Source organism: Hermetia illucens, chromosome 5 (genome assembly GCF_905115235.1).
Source record: "Hermetia illucens chromosome 5, iHerIll2.2.curated.20191125, whole genome shotgun sequence".
Taxonomy (NCBI): domain Eukaryota; kingdom Metazoa; phylum Arthropoda; class Insecta; order Diptera; family Stratiomyidae; genus Hermetia; species Hermetia illucens.
Genome location: NC_051853.1, coordinates 56,540,375 through 56,564,994, shown reverse-complemented (window position 1 = coordinate 56,564,994; position 24,620 = coordinate 56,540,375). Strand labels below are relative to the sequence as shown.

General features: G+C 40.3%; 1 protein-coding gene and 1 long non-coding RNA gene across 2 annotated transcripts; one reads left to right on the top strand and one right to left on the bottom strand.

Annotated features, from left to right (window-relative positions):
- Positions 1-15,927: 15,927 nt before the first annotated feature.
- On the top strand, positions 15,928-16,709 carry LOC119658339 (pupal cuticle protein Edg-78E-like). Its single transcript, XM_038065687.1, has 3 exons — positions 15,928-15,971; positions 16,044-16,146; positions 16,260-16,709. The coding sequence occupies exons 1-3, from the start codon at positions 15,943-15,945 to the stop codon at positions 16,641-16,643; spliced, it is 516 nt and encodes a 171-aa protein (XP_037921615.1). The 5' UTR covers positions 15,928-15,942; the 3' UTR covers positions 16,644-16,709.
- On the bottom strand, positions 16,482-16,935 carry LOC119658340. Its single transcript, XR_005250216.1, has 2 exons — positions 16,847-16,935; positions 16,482-16,777 (listed from the first exon to the last, which is right to left on the bottom strand). It is a non-coding gene; the product is annotated as an uncharacterized LOC119658340 (long non-coding RNA).
- Between the last annotated feature and the right edge of the window lie 7,685 nt (positions 16,936-24,620).

Here is a 24,620-nt window from a genome sequence, read left to right as displayed (position 1 = left end):
ATAGTCGCTGATACGTAAAGCAATCTCATGGTGCATTTTGAACTCCTCATATCACTAAATGAACGTAGGTACATAAGATGATCAATTAATATTTGGGCGAAGGAGGAACAACCTTCAAATACCCGATTATGGCGTACCAAGCATTTAGGCTCAAACGATCCTACCTACTAGAAAGATAAATAGGCTCTGGTAGTGGTGGCCGGTGGTAGGATAATGGGAGAATCCCTCGAGAACTCTACGCAACACCCAACACGTATGCAGAATGGTGTATTTCTGCATGGTTTAAACCAGACTGTGTGAGAGTCCCAGGACGTCAAAGGAGGCCGTGAGAGATGAGTACAATACCCGCAGCTAACAGTATTATGAGAGCTACAAAAGCCCTCTCGAGACACAAAATTTCTTTGATTTCCCAAGCCAGTCGCTCATAATTCACTTTCTCCTCCACGTATTCCTGTTTAATGTTGTTATTATGCGAGGATATCAATATCATATCAACATTTTGCGGTATATAGCGATCAGTTCATCAGAATATGTTGGTTCCAATACATGCTGTAAGCAAAACTATTAAGTACAGCCTCCGGTGCATATCGGTAAAACAGACATATTCCCGTGATCGGCGTATGCTTATATGCAAGGTTTTGCTGAATCACCTTACATACAGTATTATACCTGTTACAGCAGGAATAAGATGTTCCAACGTGTCTGATGCCGAACCACACATTCCGCACTGGTCGCTCTCCATCTGCTTTTTCATTATGAGCTTTTTATAAGCTCAGATAGCGACCACTCTATTCTGAATGGTACACATAAATCCCTCCGTCTCAGTAAAAAGTTCTCCAGCACCCAGCCATCTGTTTGACAAATGAAAATCGACAAATGGTTGCCAAAGATAATTCACGTGTTTATCATATATTGCATTCGATACATTCGCACAGCAAGTCATAGTGGTGATATTGTGGCACCGCGTCAACCACACCCTTTCCTTCAATGTCACAAGGCAGGTTCATATGCTCCACAGCAGAGTTTGGATAATGCATTCCGAATTTGAACATGATAGACCATAACCATTGCTGGACGTTTTCCAGATCGGTTTTCGTCCACGGCAATATTCCGAATGCCGGTGAAAGGATAGCGAATACAATGAACGTATTTTTTCACGCTTTATTCTTCGCCGAGATATGCAATTTTAGTACCAGCTTCACACGTTGTCGGATTTCGGATGACCAACCCGAGAATGGATTCCTTGCAGAATTCCTTGGTATTTCGCCTACTATTCGCAAAAGACTTAGAAGCTGACCATCAACACAAACATACAACTTTATGTCATGGAAGTACATCAAGTATGTCAGCTCGCACTTAGCACGGAGGTCATATTTGTGTTTCCAGATTTTACAGAGTTTCCATATCTGCAACTGTTCATGCGCTGGACGACATCTAGTTCGCTACACCGTCGGCAGAAACCACGCTTCCTAGATATATAAATTAATCGACGCCTGCTGTGCATTATTCATTAATGAAAATAGGAAGACTGAGTTTATCTTCAGTCTAAATCTACTTGGCTTTCTCTCCAAATCCAGGACCAATGAGCATGATCCGATGAGACAGCAGACAAACTTCATCAGCGTAATCGAGGTGTTTGAGGAAAAATGCCACAGTCCATTGAACGAAGCGAAGATCTAATCTCCGGGCACTGTTCGAAAATTACCGATGACGATTGACGGGGTCAATTTTGCAGGATCCGGAGCGGAAACCAACTTGCTTTTTGTCGGTCGAGTTTTTAAAATGCTCTTTGATGTGTTCCAGAACTGTTTTAGCTATTATCTTTGCGACAGAAGAGAGCACGCAGATTGTTTTGGAATCTCTAAATCTGGATCATCCCCTTTTTCCACTCTTTAGAAAAAGCCGCAGATTCCCATAATTTCTGTAAGAATGGAACTAGCAGATCTGCAATAGCTTCAAGTGCGGCTGTAAGTAACTCTGCGAGAAGATCGTTGAGCCAAGCGGTTTCATTTCGTTTCCGTGTATTGACGGCCGTGATGATTTCTCTTCTACTTAGAGGAACAGTCCCTATTACGGTGATTGACCATTTCAACCACTAGAGGCGGAACTTCACAGGTTGTGTTTCGATTAAGAACTGTGATGAAATGATGGATACAACACGCAGGCGAACGTAAGCGCCTATCAGATGGTGATCTCTTTCGAGACCAATGTCAGAACCTCTCTTGTTATGCACATCCAGAACACAACTCCTAAATTCACTGGTGATCGTAAAGTGGTCAGTCTGATTGCTTGTACGGTGATACGCCACGAATGGCATGACGGTGCAATCAATATAGAAAAGCCATTGTTTGCTTAGTAGTGCATGTGATATCTCGTCCTTTCTCAATCCATATTCCCTGACTATATGCGGCCACCACTGCCACTATACATTTAATAATGAGAGCGATTCAAGTAAGACAACAATTCGTCATTAGTTCTCCCCCACATTGGTCGCGGTCTTTGAGTTTCAGAATCCTCCACAAGCAAATGAACGACGAGGACGTAATCCCAGTTTTCTCTCGCTTTGAACTTCCCATGAAGATCTCAATTTCGGTTGGATGATGTTTGATTAACCTGCTTCCATTGGAAAAAGATCAATCAATGATATACTTTCCCTTTAGTTCGATGCGAGTTGTTAACTACCATTTACGAATTTTACTGGAAAAAAACTACAGATAACTTTTTCTAGGCAAGTTCAGAACTTTCCCAACCAAATTCGTATTTTGCGAATTTATATCTTCACCAAGCTAACGCAATAATTGGGTCCGAAACATCAATCCAACTACTCAATACTCTAAAAATGACGATTACATAATTGGTAGCATCACTACTCTTAAACAATCCGACTGCACAGTATTATGGTAAATTCAAAGAGAGAAAGTGCTAGTCCGATAAGGCCAACAGTCGACCTGCTCTCCAATATTAAAAATTATTCATTTCCCAGCATATTTAAGGATGCCTTCGCAAGCTTCTATTTGATAGGATGAAAAATCTGCCCCAGTATTTAGAGCTTCAAAAGGTTATCTTATTTTAACGCTTTGTGGGAACGCTGTCTAAGATTTTAAATGCAAACCTATACCTGTTGGTTTTCCCCGGCTTCCTTCGTCTACCTGTGAAGTCGCCTCTCGCTCGAATTCGTGGTAAGTCTGAGCACGTGGCCGCATTCTTTGAAATTCTTCTGTTACTACCCTACAATCACCATCGAGGCAGTCATCCTGACTTTTCTTAGGGCCAAATAGGACTGTTAAGGTCAGTTATCACTACTTCATCTCCAGGGGATGTTAAACATAACTGCGGCTACCGCGGAATCCATTTTCGCATGTAAGTATTATGAAGGAATTTCTGGTGGATCACATCAACGTTTTCTTATGTGTTCTGTTCACTCGTTTGAGGAGTATAAGGCACAGTCTCGGTTTTTAGTCAAACTCTGCTTCAATTTTATTGACATCACCCTTAGTATTGTGCGAGTCATAAACCTACAATAGTGTGACTAAAAAGGCGAACACAAGCATCCATGAGGACTGGGGTTCGAACTCGGGGTAATCAGATTGAAAATAAGTTTGCCTCACCTAGCAGTCAAAGGGGATTCGACACGGTGTTGTTATCCGAGCCCTGAGCACAATGCCAACGAGATAGTGACCTGAGTTTATATTGAACCTTATATGTTGTGATCTTCGTGGAGGTTGAATTTAGTTAATTCAGTTGAATCTGAAGAGACCCGCGATTTTGATGGATCTCTAGATATTTTCAATAAGCATTCTATGATACTAACTGAATAATCAGTAGTTCGCTGTCAATGTTAATTTTATGCAAATTCCGTAATTTTCTATTTATATCTATTTATATCAAGCATGATTTACATATAAATAACATACTTGAGACAAGCTCCGTGACTTCATTCTGCCACGTAGAATGTATCCTTCTTCTACTATGCAGCCTCTTCTGTGTTGCTCGAGATCATTTTTGCTATTAGATATTTACTGGGAAAATGTCATCTGCATCTGCAGTGCATATGGCGCGGAACGTTAGATGTCCTGTATGATGGTGTTCATAACAAGAACAAAGAGGAGTAATGAGAGGGCGCTTCCTTGATGAACACTAACAGCCACTTAGTTTTGTTTCGGCCGACAACGTTGTCGCCCCGTCTTCCTCGCCGCCACCTCTGAGCACCAATTACGCTGACAGTTAAGTCCTTGAGGGTTTTACGTGAGCACCTGTCTGGAAGACTTAATCCCACGGTCTTCTTAGGACACGGTTTGATTTTGTAACCACAAGCAAAGCCCCGCTGAGACAAACAACATCGGTACCAGTCTATACCAAGTGCATAGCTTAACATTCATACTGGTGGATGCAAGACCTACCTAAATCTCTACCGAACTAAGGAGTACGGCACCCATGTTGAAACGCAACACCACGCCGAGGCCCGAAGGTTTCTTCTCGCTTGAGCATCACCAACAGCCCCCATGAAGCTCCCACTAAGGGGCCAACCGCAAACAACCGAGCTGTACTCATATACGACAGGAATTCTCCCGAAGTATATGAGTCCAGGGGCTACCCCGGTTCCCATGGTACCAGTATACCCCTGGTAAGGTTTCGTGGCCGAAGCCACTTCAGATGAGTCCCCGTGCAGACTCGCCCTTATTAAGCCTTGGAGCATTCGCCTACTGCATCACGGCCGGCAAGCCAATGCGATACAGCGTTTCCCAGCGCCACCACGTGGAGGTTCTGATCGGCCACTTGGTTTTGCTTCAGCCGGAAGGGTTGCCGCCCCGCCTTCCTCCCAGCCACCTCAGAGCACCGCTCTGCGCCGACAAGTGGGAATGTCGGCAATGATTGTGGAAGTGGAGGATGAGGAAATTCTTCAGTTGAAACCTGCTCGAAATATTCTCGCCATTTATCCGTTACGGCTCGACGGTTGGTAACGAAAGTACCGTTCTTGTCATTAACGCAACAAAAGTGTTTGCTATTCTGTGTGCGTTTGTGCCAGCTTTTGGCAAGTCGATTCAGATCTCTCACGCCATATCGGGTGCCCAGCTTATCGTAAAGGTCTTTGTAAGGCACCGCTAAGGTGACAGCGATCGCTTTCTTTGCTTCCCGGTTAACATTCTTATAAATTTTCCAATTGGTGAGCGTTTTATCGTCGAGAAACTTATGATAAAATCTTTTCTTTTCACAGACCTTCATTCCAACATTGTCATCCAGAACCAAGTATCTCGGTTGATAACCGCAATAGTTGCAGAGGCCGCTTTGTAGCTCGTATCTTTAATCTGGTTCCACGATTCCTCTACATTCTTAATGGTTGGTAATCGCGTAAGCGAGATCATTTCTTCTTTCTTCTGACACAGGATGGGCATTAAAGAGAAACTAATAGTTATTATCGGAGCGACATATTATGGTACAAAATGTCACATGCTGCACGGAGGCAAAACCTCGCAGGATTACAAGTTCGAAAGCGGAACCCACCAGAGTTGCATCCTGCCACCGATATTATTTGTTCTTGTTATCGGTGACGTTCTTCGTGCTCCTTTGTCCGAAGAACGTGGAGGAGTTCAATGGACAATGACATCTTTTCTCAAACACTTCGACTATGCTGATGACATCTGATTGTTCTCTTACCGGACCATAGATCTTGGCTAAATGGCTCTGGATTTGAAAGAGACGCAACAAAATCAATATCTCCAGTCTGAGGGGCATCGCACTCCCCATATCTGTAACAATGGCCAGAGCAACGAAACCGTGGATGAATTTGTACATCTAGAAAGCGTGGTTTCTGCCAACGGCTGCATTGAACCGGACGTTGCCCGACACATTAACAACGCTAGATTCGCTTTCGCTGCCATGTCTAAAATCTGGAAATGCAACGCAAGTGTGCTTTTTGTGATGCTATAGGGGAGTAGCACGTGGCAAGTGAACTCTACTGATACCCAGTGCACAGTCATGCCACTCGTACACACTGTGATCAGAAGGCGGAAGTGGCAGTGGATAAGTCACACTTTCAGGAGGAGGACAACTGCATTGCGCCATGCAGTGGAACCCACTCTTCGAAGATGGCCGACGAGTGGGTCGCCCCAAGGGCACTTGGCCCAGGATAGTAGAGGAGGAGTGCAAGCGTCTCGTACTGAAGAGCATCTCAGGTAACTGCGAACGATAGCGCGATGGTGTGGCTGACACGCCAAACCCCACCAGAGGTGAATGGCAACCATATAAACTTTGTCATTACTTGATAAATAGCTCCTCTTCCGAGAATATTGTTTTCAACATTGCTTCATGTAATATACGTAGCGCAAAAATCTTCGAAGTTCTTTTCGCGAAGCTCGATAGCTATTTTCCCTCTCTGATCCCGAGATAGTATCATCCCGGTCTACCACACGGATGACTTGCTACAATAAAATACCTGTGTATAAATTAACTATTAACAGGCGACGATTAGGTTCTTCGCTATTTCAAGCAATGAAACTCACAGCCCAAGCGAAGCTGACCAATCTACTACACAAATATACAAACTGCGTAGCATGAAATAGTCAAGGAGATGTGTATCCTCAGGAATTCCTAAGATAACTTGAAACGCATTACTAGAAACTGGCGTCGAGGTTACGTAGGCGTGGGAAATGTCCCACATAGAACAGGTAAGTGGAAAGACCCAACTTTTATTCTCCAAGTCGGTAAAATAATGAGGACTTGGAAATTTTGCCGTATTTTCAAATACTAGAAGTGCACCACAGTCCACATAATAAACTATCTGTGAAGAGTACAGGCGCACCCTGAAGAATAGCAGAATGGATACTCTGAACTACTCATAAATTTTTGTTTGTTTTAATATTGCAACGAAATTAGAAACGTCTAGTACTCTCCAGATTCATAAAAGGTTAGGATAACAACTTCGCTCTCAAAGTATCGAGTTACAGTTCTTTCCAAATTAAGATAAATATACCGTCAATGAAAAGTTCTACACAAAATCCGTTATAAAATACAAACGATTCCCTTATAAAATCGACTTAATTACAGGTAAAAGGCATTTATAATAAAATAATTTATATTATTTATTACAAAATTTCCAATTTCAATTGGCATACACATAATTTAATTTAGAATAAATATAACTTAATATCCCAGAAGTATTTCAAGGCAACTGATCCACAAATATATTATTTTTCATATTACATACCATACAAAGTCTTCGGGCAATCTCTAAAACTGTCAATTATTATCTATTAATTTTGTGGCCATCTAACGAAAAGGTAACGGTCGAATTTAGGAGGTTGATTCCCAAAGCACTTCACCATTCTCCATTTGGCTGCAGTTACATCTTGTTCGCATGTATATATGTATGTACATTCATACGAATATCCACCCACCTTCCCGTGATCTGCTAACATTTCTAAACCAAATCTTGTATCGCCCGAAGATTCTCATTAAATGCTGCATCTAGATTGGAAGATTGGTGCATAATGACTTTGGGAATGGAGTGACTTTTACTTTGTATCTTTCAAATTTAGATCGAAATTACACTGCGGGTCACTACCATACAGACACCCTCTTGTTTAAACAACGATCAACGACTTAACAGTTTTAAACATTAATAGCTAGATTGGAAAAATTGCAAAATATTATAGAATCGAGGTTTGACAAACACATAAAGACGCATGAAAATGACAATGAGATTGTTGAGCCGAAATTGAATTATATAATATATTTTAATTTGGATATGGGAACAGGCAACAAAATTGAGTTATAAGCAATCAGAAAAGATTAGTAGAAATATGGATGAATCCGCATTTTTTCATCCCGACGAGCACACATCCTACAATGATCTTAAAATGTGAAAAGCAGATAACATTTGTTCATATCTTCAATACTTGAAATAATCGACATAATATCTGAGGGTCTGACTAATTTGTTATGCATCCTTCACTGCTTAACTCTAAAATACTACTTTGAAGCAGTGGTGGCTTGCCAATTTATTTTATGGATTCTCATTGAGTTTTATTTTGCTCTGCATACTGGACGGACACATTCCATTATCCACCCGAATATCCTTTTGCTTCCATTACAAAAAATGCGTTACATACATGCACGGTCAGAATTCGATTCCTTCAGCCGTTTTCCTGTGGGCAGGCGTTATTTGGTTTTATCAAATGCCTGATCTGGAAGCAAACTCGAGGCTTTTAAATCCCCATTAGCATTTTGATCGTTTACCATCGATTTCGATGTTCAGACCAATCTTGGCAAGAGAATTCTCGTTAGCGCGGATCACGTGATCATACCATCGAAAGTCTCTCTCGCAATTTTTCCACGATCGATGCAGCCCCATATCGATCGCGGATATCGTCATTTCGTATGTGATCAAAGGATTACCGTAAGACGCCGTTCTTTGTCTTTTATAGTTGGCCAAAACTCAGGACCATAGAGGGCGGAAAGATACTCTGGTAAACTTTAGATTTCAGGCATTCGTTGATATGTCGATCACAAAGCACACCAGTTTTGGAACGCTACTTCATCCAGGTTGCGCTAATGCGTGAAGCAATTTTACAACGTAGTTCTCCATTGGCTGATCGCATTGACCGGAGATATTTAAATCGCTCAATCTTGGGCAGGTCACTGCCTCTCACATTCATAGCTTGAACACGTTTTAATTTCGCCGCGCTCTCAAAATTTACTGCATATGACAAAAATGTTCAGTCTAAGGATTTCCAGAATTGCGACCACTGGTGTTTCACTCTAAATAGCATTTCAGTAAACCCTCCCTGCTTTATATTTCAAATATCTGCTGGCGTTGCTAATACCGATTTGATACAGCTCAACAATGTTCTACCTTAATAAGTCATGCCGACTTTCTAAACGAATCTTCATCATCATCAACGGCGCAACAACCGGTATCCGGTCTAGGCCTGCCTTAATAAGGAACTCCAGACATCCCGGTTTTGCGCCGAGGTCCACCAATTCGATATCCCTAAAAGCTGTCTGGCGTCCTGGCCCACGCCATCGCTCCATCTTAGGCAGGGTCTGCCTCGTCTTCTTTTCCTACCACAGATATTGCCCTTATAGACTTTCCGGGTGGGATCATCTTCATCCATACGGATTAAGTGACCTGCCCACCGTAACCTATTGAGCCGGATTTTATCCACAACCGGACGGTCATGGTATCGCTCATAGATTTCGTCATTGTGTAGGCTACGGAATCGTCCATCTTCATGTAGGGGGCCAAAAATTCTTCGGAGGATTCTTCTCTCGAACGCGGCCAAGAGTTCGCAATTTTTCTTGCTAAGAACCCAAGTTTCCGAGGAATACATGAGGACTGGCAAGATCATAGTCTTGTACAGTAAGAGCTTTGACCCTATGGTGAGACGTTTCGAGCGGAACAGTCTTTGTAAGCTGAAGTAGGCTCTGTTGGCTGACAACAACCGTGCGCGGATTTCATCATCGTAGTTGTTATCGGTTGTGATTTTCGACCCTAGATAGGAGAAATTGTCAACGGTCTCAAAGTTGTATTCTCCTATCCTTATTCTTGTTCGTGCTTGTGTTTGACCAGTGCGGTTTGATGTTGTTGGTTGATTCGTCTTCGGTGCTGACGTTGCCACCATGTATTAAACGAATCTTGCACAGCGAATTTCTTCGGCCATTCAAACTAATAACACCAAAGCGCACCTTCTCGCCGTGCAGATTCACGCACAAAAATACATAACTCACTGTAATTGCAGTAGCCAAATACCAGTATCAGTGTCCGGATAGCTCAGTGGTTAGAGTACCAGGCTGTCAGTCGTGGTTTACTGATGGCAGTAGGATGTGTATCGTGACTTGATAGAGGATACTAGTCAGTTTAGCTTTTACCTGAGTAAGTTTAGCTTTTACCTGAGTAAAATCTGGGTAAGCGCAATGTTGATCACATTGCCTTTTCCCGGATACTATAATCCTGTAGTACGGTCCACTACGGCACAGTAGTGTTCTAACACACTTCAAGGCCCTGCTTCAAATGGATTTTCAAATTCAAAATATTCCCTAATATATTTCCAAACTCCAAGGTATGCATATCTACATATTACTAACGTAAATCCTGTGCTCATCCTAAGCCTTTTATCGCATACTGAGGCACATATATATGTACGCATCCAAAATAATCGAACGCATCGGAATATTTGCGCTTTGTTCTATACTTTACGGCATGCATACATATGTACAGTATATGTACGTAAATTGAAATGCTGCCGACAGCAGAGAGACATTAAACCGATTTTAATAAAGTTTTGTTTTACACAAAACTAAGATGTTTCCATAGGACTCGCCGTTCATATGGTGTATACATGATAACCTCAAACACATTTTAAAATGCAATAATTTCACAGAGAAATGAAGAATTTTGACTTTCTGTAAGTTTGTTTTTAATAGTTTGTTTCTCTCTAAACTTTCCAGAATTATGCCCCATATTATCACCTATACTGATGATACTCCTCGGATTAAAGGAGGTTTAAGGAGAACGAGACCTCACTCCCTTATGGTTCAACAAATATAGAGAAATAGGACCAATTTTCAAAAGTATTAATTGAATCCTTTCATTTGACCTCCCCTTCGCATGTATGAGGAGCCCCCCCTTGAACTCAACAGAAAATGGGCCCCTTGCTATATATAAAGGTATTCACAGAACACTCCAAATCAAATTTAGTGGTTGTAGATTCAGCTGTTTCCGAGTAAAGTGGGTGTAACAGACAGACATCGAATTGATTTTATTATAATAAGCTTTTGATTCACACAAAACCTTAGAAGATGTTTTTTTTCATTATCATATATTGAATCCCTCTTATCCAAGAATTTGCTACGTATTACTATTTAGATGAAAATAACAGAGTTCATGCAGGATGCATTCCAAAAGTATCGGTACTGATTACAAAACAAGAAGTTGATTGACAGTTTTCTCACAATAACTTAATATTCTTCAAAGGATCACTCTTGTGGGTTACCGCCACCAACAGGTTTACTCAGCTTCATACGCGTCCTGGAACTCGGGAACCTAAATGCTCTTCAGGACTCATTTCGAAGCAACCTGAAACTCCGCCACCCTGTGTAGTCTTTCGTGTCCGAAGAACAATAAAAGGGTTTAAGCGGCCGCGTCAGGGCTGTAAGAAAAGTGCAGCAATGCTACAATTTTATTTCCATATACTTCATTTTTAGTACTTAGGTATCAGTCACCCGATAACGCCGCTCCAAAAATATTTGAATTTTCAGTGTTCGGAGTTTTTAATGCGAATTTTAGACTAACCATGCAAGTGTTGGACTCGGATTTACAGCTGTCTATGTTCAAATGAATTCAAAAATGCCACCCCCCGTAAGACCAAAGCTAGCCTTCAAGGAGAACTATCTTGATGTGATGAATACTTTTAGGTCAGCAAAGAAAGGTTCATCAGTTAACTGGAGCATCTATGATTTTTCGACATTTACTTGCCATTTTTTGCCGGTTGTTGTACATTTCGGAGGAAAAGTAGCATCATTTCCCGGGAACACCTACTCTAGTTTACACCAATATTTCGGAAACAACTTGTCCCTTCTTAAATGCTATAACTCCATAAGTACGTTTAACCCGCAAAAAAAAGAAAATAAATAAGATACTCTACTTATTCATAATTACATATATTCATGTTCATATTCGCCTCATTTTCAATGGAGCACTGCAGATCTTATCGAAAATTCTGGGATTGTTTACTACCAATGGTGAAACAATTAAAGGTCCCAAAATTAAAAATGCTGCCCTTCATTTTTACTATACTTCCCGGAACCACGTGTCTACATTATGTGCCCAAGAATAATGTTACATCCATATACTATTACGGTAATTAGAACGCCTTTAGAAAAAATTAATCAAAACAATAGGAAGCTTCACAAAAATACCTCCATTAATTTTAATACTTTCGGCACAACTAGAGAAAATTAAGGAAAGCCCTACGCATCTAGCCAGTTCCATCTGGCGATAGTGAACAGTCAGGTCATTTGCATGACACACTTCATCCATGTGTCTTCAAATTCTACTCGGAAAAACAGCAAAAAAACCCATAAATTGACTATTGTTCTACTTAATGAAAATACACCAAACTGCCCCACAAATTTAAAATTAAAAAGAATATTCTTCCTTCACTTTACTGCGCCATGTAGTTCTAGTACGTCCCACTCGGCGGCCAACCTAAGATATTGGATTCTGCTGCTTGATATAATCCATCAAGGAATTGGCGCCTTTTCTCAACGTGTGACCTATCCACTGCCTATTCCGCTTCTGATCGACCATCCATCCGTTAATGTTTCAGACCATAAATTAATGACAGTTTAGGTGTTTCGAGTAACTCTCTCATATAGTATCATAGAGAGAACATTGCCCGGAACATAATGTTGGTGTTGAAATTTTAGACAAACTAATAAAAGCCAATTCAGCGCTATTAATACGTCCAGCGGCTCCAAGTTTGGTGCTGTAGTCATTCGAAACAACGGTTCCTATATATACCAATTGTTGGATGTCCTCAAAGTTATGTCTATGACCTACCTGAAAACCTTATAACGCTGGCAGGCACCGCTTGAAACTTCAAATTCCCTTGAGATTTAATGTCGATGCAGCAGGTAATATTTTACTGTATCTTTCTGATTATCCTGATAATAGCTATAAGCTTCTCCAGAATGCCTTCCCTGAATAAAGCATTCTAAACTGCATTCTTTGTTGCATTCCGACATGATTGCAGCTAGTAACTTCTGAAAGCTTTCTGCAAATGTTCGACTGTCCGCGATGTTGTATATAGTAATCTCCCTAACTTTTACAACACACAAAACATTATTTGGGAGTTTACGGGATACTAATAACCCTCCAGCTTTTCACATAAAATTGGGTCAGATTAGAAAAGTGGAAAACCGTCATTCCGTGCATTCAAGCCATAGTAGGCCTATTGTACTATCTGCTGCTCTGCCTACTTAGAGTTAGTTTCTTGCATTTATCACTCATTGGTTTTTGTGAATTAACGATGTTTAACATTTTCCCAAGTCTGAGAATATATCAATTCCCCTTTAAAAGAGTCTCTCTCTACAAAGTTATTTTTGGTCTAGAGAAGCCGGTCAGTTACATTTGAAATGCAAGATCGGCCGATTTTTTCAGAATGATGGTTATCGAAGCAATGCCCTTCTAAAGGTACCCCCTTCTTGAAAGGCTCTAAGAAAGCCACATTAACAACCCAAGAATTAACCCATTTGGCTGCATGAATACTTGATAGCTCGCCCTTTAATGCAGTCTTCGCCTTGCCCAATATTTTGGAGCAAACCGTTTGGCGAACGAATCCGTCACTCAAATGCCCTAGCATCCATATCGGAATCGCTTTACTCAGTCGACTGAGTTTAAGCAACACCTTGCCGTACTTCAATACCAACCAGTGTTGTGCTGGACATTATGGGGTACATTAGTGCAAAAGGATGAACTTTGCGGAGTTTCCGAGTAAATTTAAACCTTCCTTTTGACACTCCACATGACTTTATTTCAAATTTCATTTAAGTATAGAATAATATTTGCTAGTTCTCGAAAATAAAACCCTTCTTGAAAACCAACGTTAAAGTCATGATCTATGTCATTTCGGATAGTCCTAATCATTTGAATATTGATACGGTTTTTTAGAGGAAAAAAAATTAAAGGCAAAATTCTAAAAAACTGGACGGTATCAAAATCTGAAATACCAGAAGGAACTTTAAGCGCAATGAGTGTAAAGCAGAAAATGGCCATAGTGCGTGAAGTAGAGAACATCGAAATCCGACTTCTCTCAACCTATAAACTTATTTCGGTTTCCTCCAGCAACAATCCCTACTAGTAAGAGCAATTCAAAACTAGAAAAAATTTAGCATGTCATGAAACTATTATACAAAGAAAATTGGGAAATGCCAAGGGATAAAAGTTAGATTTTTAAGTTGTTTGATTTCAAATTAATACCTGTGATATATGTGGGGCTTTGCGCATAAAAAACAAATTAGAGGGAAAAGACTTAGAACCACCACACACCTACATATATAATGTATATAGTTACATATTTGGTATTACGAGTACATCGTATGGTATGCTTTATATGTTAGGACTAACTTATTTTTCGGTATTGTTCACTAGCTGTGGTTCTGAGGAGGTTTGGTGCAATGTCGGTGTAAATAGCAAGTCGAAATATGAGTCCACAAACCCCAGGGAAGCACTGGTACACAAAACTCCTCAAAATGTCCGCTTAAGACGTTAGTTTAGAGATAAAGGCATCAATGAGGAAATAACACGAGAAAGGACAACTGCAGTCGGGTGGGCATTACTCTAACTGGGTTTTCCTCCGCGCTCCAAATCCTAGCTTTTCTGCACAGTTGATTTTACGCCACGTGGCGCACAAACGAAGGTATGGTATTTTTTATGCTTACCAAATTCTCGCCCTCTACGCCACAGTCTTTCACAAAAAAGCTAAAACGAAAGTGTCAGCTGCACTTTCTCCAGCAAGTAATCGCACACACTCGCTAACACCAAAATACCATGCTACTAACGTTCAGTTGTTTCACAGCAATAACTTACACACAAACGGTTTGTAATTTTCTGATATGAATCGCTAAACAAAATCCACTTTCTAGCACACAGCATGAGCATATACGAGTATATGGCCAGGATATGCAATTTATATAGTAACAGCAACAGTAAAAGAAAAGATCAATGGTTATTTTTGGTAATTAGAATTTTATGTATTATAATTGAATAATCTTTAAATAGGTTCCAAGGTTTCGACAAATTTAAAAGTAGAAGGGTTTTATCATGAAAATTTCAAAAAGGATTTAAAATATTCGTTTATAAATATTTTTGAGTAATATGAATTTGTAATGGAAATAAGATATTTGAAAAGAAACATGCCACATACAAATAAATGAATCTTTCACCAGATCAGAGAAATTATTGATTTTATTCAGACTAATCGATGATCGATTGATGATAATTCAACTTCCTCTGTAAGATCTGAATTCCAGAAGGTATTTCCAATAATATAATAAAGGAGAAGTCTGTGAGGTCATATAAAAATAAATACAAGCCTAAAACTGAAACACCAGCCCTACTGCCCCTGCATTCAACGCAAATCAAAATCTAACTCGGCCTTAAATGACTAAGTAATTTAGAAAACTGGATTCTAAAAAGAAGAAAAAATCTTAATACTGAATTTCACTTATAACAATAGAATTAGTTAAATAATTCTTAACTTATTTCCGATAAAGTAAAGTGTAAAGTTTAAAAAGATCAAAATTACCACTAGAATAATCAATGAAGCATGAAACATTCTCTGTTAGTATCGAAAAGTAATTTAAAATTCCGAACCTTCTTCAAGAAAACTTAAAACTCTCAGCACCTGTATAAATTCTCCCTATTAAAATTTGCATTTAAATACTACAATGAATATAAATCACTGGAATAGTCTCTTCTCCAGATTGGTTGTACATTGTACATAGTATGTATTTACGTAACCCATTGCATCCGATCAATTATCCACTTAGTTCACTCGAAAACAAGTTCCATTATTATAAATTCCAAAGCGAATTTGAGATACTCGAATAGCCCACGGGAAATATATTTATAGAAATGATATAAAGCTATCCTGGAAGCAAGAGAGACTATGATGCAACAATAATATTAAACTGGTTATATATGTTTAATAGTTGAATATCTGTAATTTCTTGAACTAGGTCAGGGTCGAACCTGAGACCTAACTCAGCTTCTCAATCCCGGGGCTTAAATAATATACATACCTTTACAAATAAATATGCTTTAGTTTACAGTTCCACACATATCCAATTATCTGGTCTTATTCAATTCATTCTTCCCGAAAAAATGTTCCAAGATACCCAGTCATTAAATCAATACCGATATACAAAGCTGGTTTTCTTCAAATGTCAACCACAATAATTATTCCATTCAGGTGTTTGAAACAAAATTAAAAAAATACATCCTAATAGAAGATATTCCATTGCCCCTCTTTTTTTCTGACTAGTTCCTTAGATCTTTTTGCTTCATATATAAGGCCCGATCATCCTCACAGTCAGTATCAGTTTCAGTTTCGAAAAGATCTTAACAAAAGCACCATGTTCAAATTCGTAAGTTAATCAAAATTTTGCTTATGCAGATTAACATTGCTCACCTTCTACTGAGCAAACGAATTAACAATGCAAATCGTCATAACCCGTTCTCCTTACCAATCTGTTCTCAGGTCGTACTCGCTGTCCTCGTTGGCTTAGCTGCCGCCCAACGTCCAACCCAATACAGCAGCCCCGAAGCTGCCGCCGAAGTCCGCAGCTTCAGCAGTGATGTCAGCCCCGATGGTTCATACCGTTACTCCTTCGAAACCTCAAACGGAATTGCTGCCCAAGAACAAGGTGTAGGTGGTGTCCAAGCTGCCGGAGCCGCTTCCCACACTTCCCCTGAAGGTGTCCCAATTGCCCTTACCTACACTGCTGACGAAAACGGATTCCACCCAGAAGGTGCTCATCTTCCAGTCCCACCACCAGTCCCAGAATACGTTGGACGTGCTTTGGCCTGGATCGCCGCTCACCCACAAAAGGAAGAATACGTTGCCAAACCCCTTCGTTTCTAAGTGAACTGAATTCTGTACCTTTTAATGTTGTTAAATAAACTGCTGTAATATATCACTAAAAAAATATCTTTAATCTGAACTCATGATCCCCACTCCTTCACGTTCAATGATGAATTAGTTGCTGAGAGTTGATCCTGTTTTGAAGAAGAGATAAAAATAGTGCGAAACTACTCTAATTTCATCGTATTCAAGCTAAGAATTACATCACATGATATCCAGTTTCCTAGAAAACACCGAAATAACTAGTCTCATCGGATACAACAACAGTGGAAGAACAAGTATTACTGCAAAAAAAACTCTAAAAAATCCCAACACCGAAAAAACAGTGTCTGGAATTGGAGCATCGCCACCGTTTAGTAGATTATCTTGATGTTAATCATTACATTTATATGCCTCATGCTCGTGCCTCTGCCATTCACGCATTAATAAAAAGATATGCGAAAAATACGCAAAACAGTAAGTCAATTAACTGATTAGTTATGCCACCTTGGATCGCGTTTCGCACATTCAGAGTCAGGAATAATCGACAGACGCGATAAGCTTGTGGACCTATGCAAATGCTGTGCAGCGTACCGATACCCAGTGGTTTTCCTCCGGAGACTTTCACTGAAAAATGAGCATAATCAATCCACATGTCATTTATCGTTTCTTCATGGAAGGATTATATAATGCATTTTCGTCAATCTGACCTTGAGCATCTTCCAAAATCTGAGATTCGAAAACCGGCTAGTCGCTAGTCTCCGCTCTAACCTTGGGATGTGTTATTTGCACAAAAAACCGGAAAGAAAAACTACATTTTTCTGCTAAAACACCACAAAGCTAAGAGAAAGTATCGTATTTTTTCCGTGTCTAGATCTGATTTTGGTTGAAAAGAAAAAATTGATCCTGGAGAATGATTCGAGGCTATCGGAACATGGCATCAGCTAGGAAACTTGTTGAGAAAAATGCAAGCCGTTTAACTCGTTCTGTTCGAAGATTCACAATCATGTTCGCCATAAACTTTAGATGAAATTAAATGATTGAATGGTAGCGAAAAAAAACAAATTTTATCGGTATCTTTTGTAAAGCTCGAGATCAAAAAGAAGAAAATACTTTCTTAGATACAATGCAAACTTGCTAATAAAATTCTCAAACTCGTCTGCTTTCAAGGTAACAAAACGCTTTTTGATGGCAGAGTCTTCATCAATCAGGCGATGGAAGATTTGAATTGATATGGGGTGAACTGGATTAAGAATATGCAAATAGCTGAAGATGCCATGGAATCACAAAACTAGAATAGGAAATAGAACGGCCGATGCTTCATGTTAATTCCGTTGCGTTTAATTAATCAGGTTATCAGGTTTTGTTCAGCTGATATGAATTCTTAATGGGGGAATGTTATCAGCGTAACATTAATCGTATTCTGATGACCTTTCTTAATGAGCCTGCAGGAGAATTGGTATTTTGGCAAGTACCACTTCTCGTCACATAACAGACTCTCAGACAACTATTTCTGAGCTGATGAAATTATACAGGATTGCATTTTGAATTAAATTAAGTTACCTTTTATAAAAGAATCGTTCGCGCAGAATCTATATAGGTAAGCTTCTTTTAGACTATTTCTCATTTCCACAATACGTGCCGTGTTAAAAATAATAACGAACAAAGTTGCTCCTCAAAACTCAGTCAGGAAATAAGTCATATAAAACATCGTACCTTAGTAAGGAACTCCAGAGACCCCGGTTTTGCGCCGAGGTCCACCAATTCGATGTCCCTAAAAACTCTCCGGCGCCCTGACCTACGCCATTGCTCCATCTCAGGCAGGGTCTGCCTCGTCTTCTTTTTCTGCCATAGATATTGCTCTTATAGACTTTTCGGGCTGGATCATCCTCATCCATACGGATTAGGTGACCCGCCCACCGTAACCAACCAGACCGTCATGGTATCGCTCATAGATTTAGTCAGTATGTAGGCTACGGAATCGTCTATCCTCATGTAGGGGGCCAACAATTCTTCGAAGGATTCCTCTCTCGAATGTAACCAAGAATTTGCAATTATTCTTCTTAAGAACCCAAGTCTCCGAGGAATACATAAGGACTATTAAATCATTGTCTTGTACAGTAAGAACTTTGACCCTATGGTGAGACGTTTCGAGCGGAACAGTTTTTGTAAGCTGAAATGGGTTTTGTTGGCAGCCAACAACCGTGCGGGGATTTCATCGTCATAGCTGTTATTGGTTGTGATATTCGACCCTAGATGGGAGCAATTTTCAACGGTGCCAAAATGTACATCTCGGCTTGTTCTTCCCATGACATCAATGTCGTCAGCGTAGGCCAGTAGATGGGTCGACTTGAAGAGGATGTTGCCTCTCGCTTTCCCATCTACAACACGAACCACTTTCTGCAGGGTCTTTTACCTCATCCCGCACATTGGTCAGAGTCAACGTAGTCAAAACATCGAAACATTAACAATATAATCCCAATAAGTAAACACTGCAATTAAAAACACGATAAACTACATATGTGCAATCATCATTTGTATATCAACCTTTGCAGACCTGCCGCCTTTTTTGTCAAGTCAGTACACCTTATAACATCCTTCAGGAAGTGTCTGACCTCGAAAAATACACAGAAATGCAAAATCCAGGCCCAAGAGTAATAAAATACATAGTTCCTCGTTGTGACGGTGAAACATGCATATATGTAGACAGATACAGGTATCTCTCGACCAAATACACTACTTTTCAACCGGAACAAGGATAGTTCCCTAAAATTGTTCCAGATACTTAGCCTCAACTTTTGAAAAGTCAACTTTAGCTCTACTGTCGCCCAATTCATTTTTTGCTAAGCTTCCAATCAACTACACCCCTTCCCTAATCCAGTAACTTGACATATATAGTATTCTTTCAAATATGGAAAACTACAAATTGGCAGCACTGTTTCCTACGACAGTCAGTTTGACAGTTCTCGGTTGTTTTTCAGTTAGTTCAGCTCAAGAAAACTGTATTCAGAAGGAGCAAATCCAGTGACAAAATGGCTCGGAATGTCATTGCATATCTTTGGGGCAGGGACGAAGTAGCCACCTGGTCCGTGACCCATGTGGTTAGTGTACTGTTGTGTCGGTATGTCTATGTTGCATATATGGTTTTCGAGTGTGTGTTTTCCCAGCCGATATGTGGCAAGCATAAACAGCTGTGCAATGTCTATTATTATGAATAATGATGCAACGTGCTCGCAACCACGTGGCCGCACACCAATGCACTGCATCACGCAGAACTAAAACCAGATCTTATGCGCGCAATTTTGCTGGAGCATTTACAGTCCCCTACAATCCTCTCTGACAATCAGGTGAGCGTGAATACTGAACCCATGCGCAATACAGCCCTCCGCAACACCTATGAGAGGGAAATGGATCCCGCAATAACCGCAGTCAACAGAGATTCTGGAAATGAAGCATCAACAAATGATCTTCACAACCACCTGAAGAACGTTATCATGGATACGGCCACAAACATACTTGGCCCCAGCCGCAAAAAGAGTCGGAACGATTGGTTTCACGATGAATGTTAGCTAGCTACGAAACGATGGAATGCCGTTGCATTCTCAAATAACGCAGGCACGCGCAGAGATTTATCATGAACTCCGTCGAGCGGAGAAGCGTCTTCACAGATGGAAAAAGGAAACCTGGGAGAACTAACAGGTTTGTGAACTAGAAAATTACAGCGAGCAACCGCATTAGGCGCAGAAGTTTTACCAATAAGTCAGCAGGATGAAGCCTTATACACCTCGATGCTCATCCTGCCGAGACAAAGAGGTACTTTGATGAGCTACTGAACAACCAGAACATCGACGAGTTGGAGGTCCCGCCAACTGAAGGCGACGGACAAATACTACCACCACCAGGTATTGGGGAAACAGTCCGTGCAATTCATCGGCTTAAAAATCATAAGTCGCCAGGAGCCGATGGAATTACTGCCGAATTAGCTAAATATGAAAGCGACTAATAACACCAAGTGGTTCATCAACTTGTGCTCAAGGTGTGGGACAGCAAATCAATGCCTGACGACTGGCAACGAGCTCATACTTATGTATAATACAAAGGGAGCGGGGAGGGATATATCACACACTGCAGCAATTATAGAGGTATAACGTTGCTGAGTACCATCTATAAGATATTCTTCGCTATCCCGCTAGGCCGGATAGCCCTATACGCTCAAGACATCATTGGCCCATACCAAAGAGGCTTCACTCCAGGCAAATCAACAACAGATCAAATTTTCTCTCTGCGGCAAGCGATGGAAAACCTGTTGGAATATGGGCAACAGTTGCACCATTTATTCATAAACTTTAAAGCCACCTATGATTGCATAACCAGGGTTAAACTGTACACGGCCATGAGAGAATTCGGTATCCCGACGAAATTGATAAGAATAACTAGGCTGACCCTGACCAATGTGCGAGGCAAGATAAAAGCAACACGATCACTTTCAAAACCATTCGACATCAACAACGGTCAACGACAAGGGGATGCGCTATCATGCGTCATCTTTAACCTGGCTCTCGAGAAAGGGATCCGTGATGCTTAAGTAAATGCAAGGGGTACAATCCTCTTTAAGTCCACCCAAATACTAGCCTGTGCTGACGATATCGACGTCATGGGAAAAACCGCCCGAGACGTACAAACTGCCTTCATCTAGATCGAGCAGGCGGCGATTGGTGCGAGATCTTGGGTTACACATCAATGAAGGCAAGACAAAATATGTGGTGGTAACGTCAGCACCGAAAACCAATCAACCAACAAACGGGAAGATGATGATGAAATCCGCGTACGGCTGTTGACAGCCAACAGAGCGTATTTCAGCTTACAAAACCGGTTGCCAGTCATCACGTATTCCTTGGAGACTCCAAAGAATTTTTGGCCCCCTATATGAGTATGGACGATTCCGTAGCCGACATAACGACGAAATCTATGAGCGGTACCATGACCGTCAGGTGGGCGGATCACTTAATCCGTATGGATGGCGCAGTTGTTCAAATTTATTCTAAAAAATATGGCCAAAAGAGACACTGTTCTTGATCCGCAATATCATTTAAAAATTTTATTCAGTGATAAAGCACACTTTAGATTAAATGGCCATATCAATAGATAGAATTGCTGCTTTTAAGTCGATGATTATTCATTAGCCATTATTATGTCCAAGAAAAGTCACCGTGTAATGCGCTGAAATGATTGATCGACATAATTTCAAAAATGGTTTTGGTCAGAATGGTGAGTGTACAGAGACATTTACTAAATTTTTCGCCCCTCAATTAGAAAGTATTAATGTTACAGACAGTAGATTTCAACAGGACGGCACGACCAGTCACATAACACGTAATACAATTAATTTATTTAAAGAAACATTTGAAGAATCATTAATTTCATGAAAGAGTCCTGCCAACTGGCCACTTTTTTATGCTTTTTGACTCGTTTGGACTAATTTTTCTGGGGATATGTAAAGTCTCATGCCTACCCTAAGAATTAAATAATTGACTAGCTTTAGTTGCTTGTCATAACAGACGAACCGACCGCATCAATTAGGAAGGCATCTCACCCACTTTTCGAGCGTTGAAGGAAAACATTAGTCCTCAGTTTTGAAAAAAGTGAGTATTTTATCCAAACAGCTTCTTCTTAGTTGATTCGGTTCATTCATCAGCAGATGCAGCTTCAGGACTCCATGAGCCCTAAAACAAAATTACTTCTGCTTCGCTCCGCCTAGGCCTTATATTCGTCCTGAATATAATTCACCCCCATGTATTTATGGATACATATAAGGAAGCGGTCTCAGATTAGATGTGAAAGGTTGGCTAATGAGTTGTCTCTGCCCTGGACGAAACCGATAATCTTCATTGAACGAAATAGATATTTTGCACTTCTACAATTTACTCCCATGCTCAAATCACCTTTGAGCAGGTGATTTTTATGGTTTTGTGTAAAACAAAAGCTTATTAAAATCGGTTCAATGCCTGTCCGTCTGTCTGCCTGTCACACGCATTTTTCTCCAAAACGGCTAAACCGATCCGAACGAAATTTGGTGGACAGATGGAAATTATGAAATCCCACGCATACAGCGAGTGGCATAAATTTAGGTGGAGTTTAAAGGGGAACTCCCCATACATGCAAAAGGGGGATTCAAAATTTTTTTTCACCGGATATAGTTGTGTAGGGTATCACATGAAAGGTCTCGATTTGTACTTTCCAAAACTGACATTAATTTAGGCATAAATTGGAAAGTGCGTGAGTAAGGAGTCAAAATGTACGCACTTGAAGTGAGACAGGACTCATTTTCGGAAACTACCCAACCTAAAAATCCGAAAAAAATCAGGGTGGTGCGCCTAGATGAAATCTAGACCTCAAAATATGTCCCATTCCGATATCTGCTCAAATAAACTTACTAATAGTATATTACTACTTTTTAGAAATTTACTGAAAAACCCCCCTTAAATTCATCCTAGGACTTCCGAATTTTGTACCAGCATAGGGGACAATATTTCATATATATGTGCTTTCAGGCAAATAACGCTAAAGTTATAGCAGTTCAAACTTAGCAATTTCGCGCGAGTTTACTGCTTCTAAACCCATGCAAATCAGATGCTGACGTCATAATTACCCGGAATAATTGACATTCGCGTGGAATATTAAAGTCACATTTATGAAGAATCTATTTATCTGCAGTCCTTTTTAATGTTTTGTGTAAAACACTTATGTGAAATCTAATCTTCGAGAGATGTCCCATTCCGGTATCTGCTCAAAAAATTTACAATATACTATTATCAACTTTTAGAAATAAACTAAAAAACTGCCCTTAAGTTCATCCTAAGGGTACTAACTTACTTGTACTTGCACCGACATAGAGCGCAGCCTCGTGCATACACATGCCAAGTTTCATGACAATCCAACTATTAGTGGGAAAGTTATAGCAGTTCAAACTTATCAATTTCGTGCTAATTAACAGCATTCTAAGCCAAACAAGTAAGATGCTGATGTCATAATTAACGAGAATAATTGACATTCGAGTGAAATATTAAAATTCCATTCAAGAAGAATCTAATTTTCCCTTTATATTTTATGTTGGTTAAATTGTTGGCACACTCAGAGTGTGAAGCGTATGTGGTTGACCATTATCAACACAGGACTTTCCATCAAATGATTTATTTAAATCACTTTCTAGAGAATAAAGGACAATGGAATTTTTAGCTATATTATACGGAGCTGTCCAGCGTATCAAGCCAGTATTGTTTTGGCCGGCTTTTTGGTTGCTTACCATTGCTTTCGATGTTCTGACCAATACTGATTGTTGAATTCTCCTTAGCGTGAATTACGTGACCACCCCAAAACGTATCACGCCACCAGTGCAATGCAGTATCTTCGTCCCCATTACCGCAAGACCCTGTTCATTGTCCTTTACAGTCGCCAACACTCAGAACTATAGAGAGCGGCAGACGGACGACATTGCAGTAAATTTTAAATTTGGGACGTGCGCTGATACGTCGATCACAAAGAACACCAGTTGGGGAATGCCACTTCACCAAGGTTGCGTTAATGTGTGAAACAATTTCATTACGCAGTTGTCCATTGGCAGATAGCATTGACTCGAGATATTTAAATCGCTGAGTTCTGGCAATGGCAGTAACCTGCCCCTCGAGATATTTAAATCTCTGAGTTCTGGCAATGGCGGTAACCTTCCCCTCGAAATATTTAAATCGTTCAGTTCTGGCAGTGGCAGTAACCTGCCCAGAACTGAGCGAATTCAATATCTCAAGTCAATGCTATAAGCCAATGGAGAACTACGTTATGTTCCTCACATAGGCAAACACAAAACCTTTTATACCTGAAGTGTCAAGCTTCCGGTTTCCCGACTTGTTATTATATAATATTATTATGAATAGGAACTTATTCCCTTATCCGCGCTTTTTTATGTTTTGTTGAAAACGAAACCTTATTAAAATCGATTCACTT